Source organism: Trichoplusia ni, chromosome 14, assembly GCF_003590095.1.
Source record: "Trichoplusia ni isolate ovarian cell line Hi5 chromosome 14, tn1, whole genome shotgun sequence".
NCBI lineage: Eukaryota > Metazoa > Arthropoda > Insecta > Lepidoptera > Noctuidae > Trichoplusia > Trichoplusia ni.
The window spans coordinates 7,603,118-7,615,927 of NC_039491.1; the positions used below are offsets into that span (position 1 = coordinate 7,603,118).

Below are 12,810 nucleotides of genomic sequence, written 5' to 3' on the forward strand. Positions count from 1 at the left end.
TCTATACCAATTTCTGGTTAACAGCCTTGCTTAACACGTAAGTTAAAGTAAATACGGTATAAACAAACTGTCTTTTGAATCTCTTCAATGATTTTATATGAGTTCGTAACGAAAATCGCATGAGTTAGCGGGTCTCGGGGGAGAAATTTTCAACACCGCACCGCAAAATTTCGGCGTCCTCCATTCGCTCATAAATGTTTTACATTATGACTGAATCATAATTTCATGCAATATTTTTTATGAATGTTTTTCAAATTAAATATACTTCACTTTTGAATTTAAGGGTTATTGTGATTTAAAACAATAAAAAACAGAATTTCAACTGAGATTTGAATCCACTTAACAATACAAATTAAAATTCCCTTATAAAATTAAAACAAATTTTAAAATAAATGGTTTCTTTAATTAAGTTAATATTCAGTAGTCAAAGGCTTTAACATTGCACACAAACACATATTTTTACAAAAGAATAAACCTAACTAACCTCGCCTGCTAAACAATTCGCAACATAGAATACCCCAAGCCACAAACAAGTTTACTAAAGAAAGCTATTTCAGTACCATGCACCACGTAAACCTAGACAAAAAGACATTTATTCACGTACTCGTAAACGAACCTAGTCACCTAGGGGTGACTCATCTACGTAACGTGTTCATTGGTCAATACGCAATGCTTCGAGGGAAAACTAACTTTGTTCCACACCGAATTGGGCATTTAGAAATTCAATATTTTCGAGTCCAAGAAATCATTGGCGTGTGTAAACGCTTTTGAAAAGTAAAGAACCATGAATAGACTTTTCGGCAACTTAAACTTTGACGACCCTTAAAGACTTTTAGGTCGAAGGTTCGCAGGTTAAAAAATGTCTACGGCTTTTGTTTAATATTATTTTATTTGTTCTTTATAAGTACACGTGTAGGAAATTATTGAAAAGTTTGTTTTGTTTGCTATTCTAAGTCTTCAATTCGGCTATATTGTATTGATGAGAAAATATGTAAAAGTCTGTGAGTCAATCATTTTCAACTTTTGGTTAATTTATGACAACACAACAATATACTGTCATGTATTTTTAACAAATAATTACATAAAAGGATATTTTAAAACCATAACAATTTCTGATATTCGGTCCTATTATTGAATACACACCGTCTATGGCTTAATCATTCATTAACAATTCTTGGAAAGCTCAAAGATGGTAAGTCGCTTTGAACACTGCGGCTGCAAAGAACATTTAAAGCACTCGAAACACTGGGCTTAAACCCAGTTTTACGTTTACATAATTAAACAAAAGTGTTGGGAAACGGAAAAGAAGTTAAGGTCAAGATACTCAGTCACAATGAATGTACGTGAGGTGACAGACGGAAGAGTTTCATCAACTCCCGCGCTATTCAAACATTTTTAACACTTTACATTTCAACGGATATAAAACAGAGCAATTTACCTTTAATGATCGGCCATGTAGACCTTTTTTTCCCTAATATATTTCACAGAATCCCAAGTTTTTATGGGAAGTGAAATACAGGAGGGTTTAAAGCGAGTTTTCATTGCTTTTTACGTTACAATATTCATATTGCTCGGTCGAGCAATTCCAAGTTGATAATCCAGGGTTTGGTTTAATGAGCCCAATGTTATCCCGACCGGATTAACATTCGAGCTCGCATGATGTTACATAATTCCTCTGAATTACCTTGCACTTCATGCAACATTTCTGTCAGATCAGAAATGTAAAATGGTAAATGATTTTTCACCTTTATTTGCGGTCAAATTATCCTTTTCATACAAAAAAGCCTACTTACTGAAAATGTATTTAAATAATTGTATATTTCGTGCTACTTTTTAAATAATATAGAACAGTTATATAAGCATGGCAAATACTTTTAATATTAGCTCGCTTATCAAAGGAAGCCAGCGGAATATTCTTTGAGATATTGCAGGAACGTAAGAAAGTGAGTTTTATTCAAGAGATCTAGAATGTACTTTTTAATAATCTTAAAGTACGTAATCAGGCTCGAGAGCGCTTTATGACTTCTACAGACTCCTGTGTCTCATATTTACCTACATTTAGGCACTGTCTTCTGGCATAAATTTTAAACAAAAGATTTAGAAAAACATCATTTATTTAGATTGTCACTTAGGCGTATTATAATTTTGCGTGAGTAAGTGCGTTTGTAAACTTAGTTAACAATATCTAGATGACAAGAATTAAAAAAAAAAACTTCAATTCTTTCAGTACTCACCAACATGCAAAAAAGCTTTCAATCAAAGAAACTCTTTTAATTATTCAATTAGTTCTTAATGTTTGGCGACACCTGCATTCAAACTATATTAACGCAACCTTTTGTAATAATATAATTTGCAGAGCCATTGTGCAGTGCTTTAAGCACAAGAATAGGCATTCTTATTGAACGGCGAAGGCGAACAGTCGTGGGCACGTTGCCACACGAACGCAGGTACCTACCTACCGCTCTACCGCTAGTTACCAAAGTACAGTTAATAAAATTTGTTGCACTACTGAGACACATTATTTTGTAACACGTCAACAAAGTAAAAGACCCGTTCATACTTACTTTATGAAGCCCAGAAAAAGTTTAATCAGCTTAGACGTCGTGACTCCACCGCTGCCTGTCATTGAATGCCATTTCTTTTTATTTTTTTAGTTTTGTTCACTACCTTCCTAATTGCTTTTTCCTTTATAAATATTACTGGCGACCTACACTAGAACTTCGTAAATTAATTACCCATTAAGATACCTTCACTTCACTACCTTTGCTTTACTAACTGAAAGAGCCACAATTCCCGATTCAAAAATACTTTCAGTCATATTTCACTCCAACAGGTAAGGATGGTAGAACACATTGCCATATCTAACTTTGTGTGTACCTGTCACAGTACTCGCAACTTGGGAACCTCCGACGATATAACACAAACATTTGTGCCAAGTTAAATTGTATACTGGCCCCAAGATGCAGAAGAAATTCTAGTATTTGGACGTTGGTTCAGTGGTAATACTAGCATATCAAAATGTAAGTACGATTGTACGCTAGTCCGCTAGTCCCGCAGCGTTGTAATCGAGTAAATAACGAGACCAGTTGTCGGATTTGTTTAAACCGTACGGCTGTGTATGCGGCAACCGAACTAATGTACCTAATTGGACCCTAAGGTATTAGGACTGACCAATGTAAATACCATGAACTATTTGAATTTAGAAACAATGTGTCGGCACATATTCGGCATTGTTAAACAGTTGAAAGTTTTTGTTCGATGGGCGATTTGTTTACATTTTACAAGATAGTAATTGAGATTTTTAAAGGTCCTGTTCCCCAAAAGGAGAATTTTGTCTGTCTGTCCGTACATCACCAATCTGTGTCTTATTAACCGTGATCGCTAAATAGTATGTCTAGTTCTATTTTTACAAATGATTTATTTACGTACTAAAAAAAAGGTCTTATTTTTTACAGTCGCCAATTCGTTGTTAATACATTGTAGATCTATGATATCTATTTGTTACCCAAAGGATTAATCTTTTTTTAGCCTATTTGTTTGAAACCGAGTTCGAGTATCGAGTCCGATTCACACCTGATCGTTCTTTAAAGAACCTCCACCAATACTTCTTTTTCTTATTACTTCTGAGAGTATTATCTCTCTTGTGTTACTACTATACTCGCAATAATATCGCTACAGTTTAGTATTACGATCAGATAAACAATTCCTAGGGGATGTTATTGCAGTGATAGCATACCCGTATCTATGACAGTTTTGAACCAGATCCCGTATATCAGCTAATTACCTTCACATTCTCAATTTTGCTGCTGAAGACAATTCAATTCATATATCTTTAGGTAACATGCTTTGAAATTTGTAATTGGATACGCGCAACATTCAATTAAGTAATTTTGTTTCCTCCGGCTGTATTATTATAGATAAGATGCCTCTGCTGTTACTGTCATGTATAGTTTAATATTGTTACTAAACGTATTTCATATAGCGTAATTGGATGTAGAAAAAAACACTTAAACAATTTGTCTTCTTTGCTTTAAATTACTCTCCCTTACTCCCAGCAGTTTTTGTACACATAGGTACAAGTTATACGTAGAAAACTGTCCAGACTGATAGCAAACATAAGTGATTCATCCAAATGCTTGTTCTACGCGAGGACCGTACTCTCAATATCACGTGCACAGTGGGTTTTCCTGTGGTGACCCATACAACTTGGCTATCCTTACCGCTAATAACGAAAAAAAAAATGAAATAGATCTATCAGCATATCAGTGTCTGCGTGAACAGAGTTTTATTCTCCATTCACTTAGTAAAAGCTGTCCAATATTACTACGCCAAGTTAACACAATTAGAATCACGTGAACGTCTTTCTGTTAGCGTTAAATAGTGTTGAGGGGTTAAAGGGAAACGATAGCGAGTGAAAACATTTTCGAATAGTCAAGGATGGTCAACTATCCATCACCCAAACTCAAAATTCGCGACATCTCATTCATGTTAGAAAATACGTGTCGTGCAGAGACCAATATAAATGGTTTATGCTGTAACTAAGCAAGGTAGGTAACATATTTCTGTAAAACTAATTACTATAGAATTTCTTTGATATAAATTGACCTATATCTTGATGTAGGAAAGTCGTATACAGGTCAAGTTATACTTTGTATGATATAACCAACTCCATTTTCTTTGTATTCATTCAATTGGTATCATATTCTTCTCAATAACATCGCAGAACGAGCTTCTATTCAACGGACTTACTTTTATGAGGTACATTAGTAGCTTTACCTTTGGTACATTGGTGCAGAGCTGAAATTCAATGTGATATTTTGAAGAGAGGAGGAAAAATGAGGTGTTGTGGCCAGTAAGGTTCCGTATTCGGTAAAAATTGAATTCTATTGCTAAGGCTCCGCTGTCTGTCCGTCTCGTGAACTGGGATAACTGGACAGTTGAAAGTTTTATAAATGATGTGTTCTGTTGCCACTGCAACAAAAGGATCTTCAAATAAAGATTGAGGCTGAGAAATTTGTACGGAGATGATTTTGATGCATGACTATTTTTTTTTAATTTTGTATTCTTTCAATATTCGTTATGCAGATTAATGATAAGTGTTTTTACGTACTTCTTCATCACGTATTTTTCAGTAAAGCCTAAAACCCCACCAATCTACCAATTAATCCCCATCAACAAATCAATGTATCTAAAAATTGTTAGTAACATTTCGATTTGTCTGTGTGTGTAGACGTTATCTACAATTTTGTCTGGTATATTTTCCTACGTAACTAATGAATGAAAAAGAAACACTTTTTTTATAGTCAACTTCTTCACGATAAAAAAACCTTTTCAACAAAATTCACTTGAATGGCCTAAGTGAGGCTAAATCTAGAAGCTTAACCAAAACTTACCACTTTCCGATCGCCAGTCCAGTCTTAAGTTAGTTCAGCCTCTAATGGGTGGTTAATTCCTCTTCCCACAGTTATTGCTAAGTTCTCATACTTGATACTGTATACGGTGGAATCTACACTCGAGGTTATTAATATTGGCACTCTCAAAGATTCAAAATATTTTGAAAGAAAGAAAGTTCTTGAAATTCTATACGTGATACTTACAGATAAATAAAATATCCAAAATTTTTACGTTCATATATTTCTGAAGTCTAAAACAGCCAACTTATTATTGAACTTGACTGTACTTTATGACGTGACTATACATTGTGAAAATAAATTAAACGGCATTCAAATTAAAAGTCATTTATTTGACTGTAAGCGACAGTGGTCCGCGATACAACAATTTATTTAATCGTCTTTACTCAATTACAAATAACATTAGATTGAAAATAACAAACAATATTTTTAACCATCAACAATGAAGCCGTCAATATTCATCCGCGACAAAGAAATTGGTGTCTAATGCTATTTCTAATAAAGTATAATTTACCAAAACATCTGAAAACGTTACATAAACACTGTCATGCACATCTAATACATTGGTGACATGTAACGACGAAGGCGGCCTAGTGAAGAATGCGCATAATATTTCTCTTCTTTAGTAAACATTTTTGCACTCCAATGTACAAAGGGCCTACGTAGTTTGAACAACCTACGGCCTACGCAAGACGGCTACGACGCTACGAGGCGTAGAGTGGCGCTTTATTTCCACAGCTGCAACAGTATTAATTTGATAGGTAGTTGTAAGGCCCTTGCACATTGGAAATAACTTCTTCTAATATAAAAGCGAATGAAGCAAACTGATCCCATTGTCTTACTTGACGTTACGCCGGTGTAATTGACTGCCCTCAACAGATTTCCATTAAAGTTTAAGCGTAAATAATTTAAACATTACCTACATATTACAATTAACTTTATATATACAAGCCTATGTTCATGAACCTCAGTCTATATTTATTAATACTTTCAATATTCTGACATAATTTATATATTTTTCTAAAATTACTTACAATTATAATTTGCCTATAATGAGTTCTAAGAGATATGTTTCGTCATAACCTATTACAGAATTTCCAATAAGGTTAAATTAATTTAATTACACATTTGAGTATTCCACGTGTAACAACACAACGGTTTAAGGGTACGCTCTGAATGTTCTATAAATTTTCGTATCACAGTAGATTTGAGTGTTTTTCTGAATCTAAAACGGCATAAAGTGATAAATTGTCTGATTCCGCAGCGGTCGTGATTCGGCCAGTTCATTAAATACTTTGTTAGGTAATTTGATTGATGGTCTAGCCTGCGGTTCTTGTTAGTCTTATTGATAGATTAATTGGTGCTCTGTGTGAGGCCAGTGGGCTAGTTAGAATCGATTGCTTCTTATTTCGGTATCGGAATTAGAAGAAAAACAAATGCCTAAAGCCTGGATGAATGATAAGAAGATAATAAAGAACTGTGATGTATGTAATGTATACTTACGCGAAAGTATATTAAAAATAAAATATGAAACAATAAAGCACAATTTGATCTTGGGTAAAAGGTTTTTGTAGTTCCTTAGACAAAACAATGTGACACATTGTGACTGTGTTTTGTTCTGTGTTCAACTCATTTGAACAATTCGTCAGAGAACGGTAACTTGTCGACAGGTTGTGTTATATACGCGAATGGGTTCAAATAAACATAGTCGCAGGTAACTCGTAAGTTTATATAAAGTTTGTTCAAGGAATGATCGTATTCCGAGGTGTTGACTTTACATTACCTCCAGATTGGGGATGCGAGGTTCATAGCAGACGGGATTTAAACGTAAATTATTCAATCAAGATGTATTTCTAGTGTTTTGAAAATAAATTACTTCTGTAAACATAACTTTAACATGCTTGGACAACAATGCAATCTAGAGGTATACTAAATTCGGTCATGAATTCATTATTGTGTATTTTTCAGTATCATGAAACTAATCATATTGTATTTAGAGCGGTAAAGACGTAAAGATTTTAAGAAATAACTTTTTGCCTTGTTTCATCAGGATGATCAATATAAATAAGAATCAATATCTATTGATCTTTAGACAAAAACAAAAGCAATCTAAATCTATTTAAAGATATCTATTCATATGAGAATGTCGTTCCTTTTGGTGTACCCGATGATTGAGCAACAAAATTGCTAAAATGTTACAATGTGGTTTTCTGAGGGTCGAATTTTTTTCGAAACTTTTGACCATCTAGATTATCTAAATCTCTTTAAAACCGTTTATAAGGATAGGATTTTTTCAGCCATTTGATTGCTACAAAATATATTCGGAAAAGCACACGCCTCAGCAATTTAAGGTAGTATCATAAATTAAGAAGTAATAGTGTTAACCAGTAGAAGTAATATTATTTAAGATGTACGTAACTGGATGCCAATAGTTAATAAAGATGACTGACCAAGTAAGGCTTGTGACTGAGCATCTTCCGTGAACACGGCGAAGAGACTTGTAATCCTTAAACATTTAAGTGACTCGATTAGCCTTAGCTTAGGACAAATATGCACAACGCTGAATGAATCTAGAAAACATGAGGAACTGTTATGTAAATACTAATTTCATATGATTTCGATACCCGTATCAAATGACAATAAACATACTATATCTATATTTATTATTTGATTATTTACAAGTTATCTGCGACTTCAAAATATGGATACGAAACAGCAATGTACGAAGCGGCTCACAGTTCAAAAACAGTGATTTCAATCACTCAAAATTGTACATCCTTTTGTTTTTGTCATTACAATAATTTTACCGAAAATAGAATTCAATGTTACCGTAATACAGAAAATTTATAGAACATCAAAGCGATCCGACTCCGATCTATCTGATTGTACTGTACGGAAAAGTATTATTAATTTATTTTCTTATTTACTCAAATGGAAACATTACCCCCAAGATGGTATCTTGATTAAAATTGCTAATGAGAACAAAAAACCATAGCGGCACAGATCTTTCGGCGCCGCCCTGTTGTAATCTTGTAACCTGAAATCTGAAAACATTTCGCTAATTAGGCACTGTTTTTTTTTCTTTTTATTGTAAGAACACTCTTTATATTATCCCTTTTTCCCAAATACTTGATTTTAGTAACGTGAACGAATATTTCTTCTTGGAAATATAGGTATTTAATGAAAGAGTTTATGAAATTGTAGGAGTAGACGCTTTTTTTGTACTGTGTTCGTTCTTGTTATTATTGAACCAAATAACAGCTATCAGAACATTAACCTTTGCATTCTTTGAAATAATCTACTACTAACAATTTGTTAAAAAAAAGTGTAGGTATATATTATTAAACAGAAACGAAAAAATAGGTCAGTATTCTGTTTGTAAAGCAAAGAAAAATGTATAAGAGCACTGCATGAGTTCATATTTCCCACATCGGTTTTTAAAGGTTATTTCCAAGCGATACGAGCTACATACACATTTATACTGTTTTAATATAAAAAAACCATTAACCTTTATATCTGAATTTGAATCGAGACATTTAAGTTCTAAACATTGGGTATGAGCCGATTACCCGGATATTAATTTAAATACCGTCCATGTTAATACGTACCTTGTGTGCCGAAGGGCGTGCTTTCTGATGACTTATCAGCTATGATGTTTAACCTCTGGACAACTGTCGAAACGAATATATTTTTATAGGTATACGTACGAAAAATCAATAATAAATAGGTGTGAGTACATTTATGGTACCACACCTTGTGACATTTATTCTTCATTCGGTTTCAGTGTGATGCAGTTTTATCAGTATATAGTAGTGAACAAGGTCAAAGCAATTAATTAGTGTTCTAGTGTCTCGATTGAACTAAAAATTAAATAAATTAATGTCATTTATCAAAATAGCACGTACGTCACTCCTATTACAATCATTCCAAGGATAAAGTTATACAAAGATATAATGTATTTGTCATCTGGAACGATTACGAAAATTAAATAACGAATGTTTTAATTAATATTTAAATTACCATTTTTATTATCCATCGCTGGAAGAGGCATAGCTGTTGAGACAAAATTAAAGATTAATTACGCGACAATTGCTTTTTATAACGTGATAATCTTTATCAAGAGTACTTTGGCTATAATTATTAATTATATAAATCTCTTTGTAAAACTCAAATAACCAGAATTCAATACGAGTATCAAACAATCATGTAAAAAAAGTATTTACGCAATTAATACATAAATACTTTTTTCTGAAACGACTCAGGAATTAAAACCTATTCCAAGGAAAACATTAAAATTACCCTGAAAAATCAAATAATTGTACACTTTAGTGCTTTATGAGAACTACGAAATGACAGGTGTAAATATTCGTAGGCTTGTAATTTAAAAATTCGTAACAAATATGTGTTTCAATAAAAACTGTAACGTGTCGACTGTTATTTGCATGCTGTTTTGAAATACTTTTAATGAATATATTTCATTAATTGAATTGTTTTGAATATATTTGTTTCGATGAGAAAGTTTTGTCTGAATAAATTGTTAGTAAGAGTAACGGGGACACAGTAACAGTTCTTTAGAAAGTGATATGAAACATAAGGAAGTTAATGATATAGTGATAGGACAGAATAGAAGATAAATATGCCGACCCTCAGACTATCTATTTTCAATAACAGTCTTAACATTATAAACACAATATTTAACTGCGTAACTTACCGTACGGTAAGTAAACAAAGGTCTGAGCAGAATCAGCTTTACAAAACCACTGAAGGCAATCTAATTCAATGGGTTACTGTTTTGCTATTAGGCAAATCTCACAAAACACCAGATTCCTAAGTCACTCAAAAGTATTTTGTAGATTTGACTTTCTCATTAGCTTTAGTTGCTGTAAATTAGAAAAAAAGCATGTGCGCGTGTACTTGTGTAAGCATGTAAGTGTGAAACCTCTTTATGAGCTTATTTTTAAGAAATTGATTCACTGTATGCAGACATGAACACAAACATAAAAAGATGGCGCGTCGGTAACATGTGACGTAATTTTTTTTCGCTAAAGAAGTTTCACTTCAAAATACTTTAAAAAAAATAACGATAAATAATTTGAAAAATAGTACTTACGATACAGTTTAATAGTGCCCTCAGTATCACCGAGGGAATTTTTGGAAACACATTTGTACGTCCCATAGTCGGAACTTGTGACCCTTTGTATAGCGAGCTTCAGTACTGATCGATACGATCCATCTATCTTGTGCGGCTCGAGACCTCCCCCTGAACACGAAAATGTATTTAACATATTACATAAATACGATAAATCAAGGAAACTTTCCGTAGGAAATTCTGAAGTAGATCTTTTTGGAGTATACCTTGAAAAGTTTTATATAAAATAGTTAGTATTCTAATACTACTAGTTCGTTTTTTTATTTAAAAAAGCTACTCTGTGCCGCGGTTTTACCCTACTTCTCATGGGAATATGAGGAGAAAATTTATAACGTAATGTAGCTCTCCATGGACAAAATGTCTTTTTTTTATTCTGTTAGACCTAACAGCGTAACAAACCAGTTTATGTATACAGTTAGAGTACCAATTACAATGAAAGATTATGAAAAAAAAACTCTTACACCCACATCTATAAAATTTAACTAAACATTTTAAATAGCATGAGTAATCGTGTGATAAATTGTCACACGATTAATTACAATTATAAAACTCATCAAAACAACTACTTTTACATCAAAATGTTGTTATCAAACTTCGCTCAACCGAGACCAAATTTGCCGGGACGTAGCATACAGCTCTGCTTATATCCCAAAGGATACGAGCGCTTTGAAATCAAAAGCTGGTCCCTAAGCGGATAAGACGCGTGCACCTAACAATATTATGACGTCATCAATAATTCTTATCCTAAGCAAAGGGCTTTGACCTGTATGAAAACAAATTGATGTCAATTAATTGATACTTGTCGGTCTATACTAAAGAACAATGATCGGAATTAATACTAATGAAAATTTTCGAGACACGAAAGAAATATAAAAAAGTAATTATATATTCATAGGACATACACATTTGAAAATTGAATTGCTTTTTACAAATTGTAAAGTTTTACATAAATATCTTGCAATAAAGATTTAATTACAAAAGATCTTCAAAAAGAGTTTCGCTATAACACCCGCGTCTAAATAATTGTAAGCGATATCTTCGATCGATGTCTTTTTTATAAATTGGTACTTCTTGATAACTTTTTTTTATTGTGACTGCATAATACCTCATTGGTAAAAATATCGACTCCACATCCTAATATGTTTTGTTTTATTCTAACCGAAAAACAACCACACACTCATTGAGACATGAAAAAGAAAACAATTTCGAAAATATAATTCCATTATTTATAAAATATAGCTGAAATGTGTAGCCCTCTAGTACTTACAGCTAAAGTAGCCATATTTATGGTCCATTCCTTTTAATAAAACACGATATTACAAGTATACACATCAATTTTGAGAATTACTCTGAGGGAACGTAATCTAATAAGTGGTTGGACTTGAAGTATCATCGTGTACCTTAGATGTAATACTAATATTATTTTTCGCATGAAAATATACTCGTACGAAATCATTAATCATTATTTATCATTTTTCTTAGCTCTGGAAGTCTCTCGGTCAATGAGACATTTTATTGTAATTTTCCGCTGTGTTTTTGGAATGAAATGTTAAGTGTTTATTCTTACAGAATAGCAGGAAAAATGTTGATTTTAATTTTTCTGATTCGTAATGAAATTAATATTTAAAACCTTAAAATAATGACGATGAATACAATTAGCCTCGAAATGTACTTTTAATAGTTAATAATTTTTGATACATAAATATGAACCAAAATAGTTTACAAAGTAAAGCATATTCCGCGTAAACACTTAAAAAGAAAGTTTGTCGTACCAAACCAGAATAACTTCAATGCAAACAATAAAAACAACACAACGTTTAATTCAACGCATTAAGGTTTATTTTAGTTAACACTATCATTAGTGGAAGTAAATTGACGCGAACGTTCGAATTCGACAAAAAAGTTAAACACAGTAGTGTCACGACAAACTCTCGACCTGATTGCCCAATTAAGCTGATTTAACATAGATTGTTTTGTAATTATACGTGTGAAGTTAGCATTAAACACATCATTATGTCCCACGCTTTATTTTGATAATGGTGTGGGCAGAAATCGATGTTTTTACTGTAAGTGTTGACTACATTTAACTTCACTTGTATCTATTTACATAGGTATATTATTGGTAATTCATACATCTAAAACCAAAGCTGATAAATGTATAATTAATTTTGCATTAATTGTCACATAATTATTTAAACAACATAGTTTACTTGAATGCTCAATTCGCAAATCTCAATGTTTTATCTCGTA

At 32.7% G+C, this 12,810-nt stretch overlaps 1 protein-coding gene across 1 annotated transcript in view; it reads right to left on the reverse strand.

Moving 5' to 3' along the window:
- Window positions 1–5,663: 5,663 nt before the first annotated feature.
- The window catches only part of LOC113500577 (lachesin-like), a 35,469-nt gene continuing 28,322 nt past the window's right edge, over window positions 5,664–12,810 (reverse strand). Inside the window, exons 7-10 of the mRNA XM_026881427.1 lie at window positions 10,522–10,671; window positions 9,432–9,464; window positions 9,020–9,082; window positions 5,664–8,455 (exon numbers count right to left, since the gene is read on the reverse strand). Of these exons, the coding sequence (XP_026737228.1) occupies window positions 8,352–8,455; window positions 9,020–9,082; window positions 9,432–9,464; window positions 10,522–10,671 (350 nt within the window). The 3' untranslated portion in view covers window positions 5,664–8,351. The remainder of the gene's footprint in view (window positions 8,456–9,019; window positions 9,083–9,431; window positions 9,465–10,521; window positions 10,672–12,810) is intronic.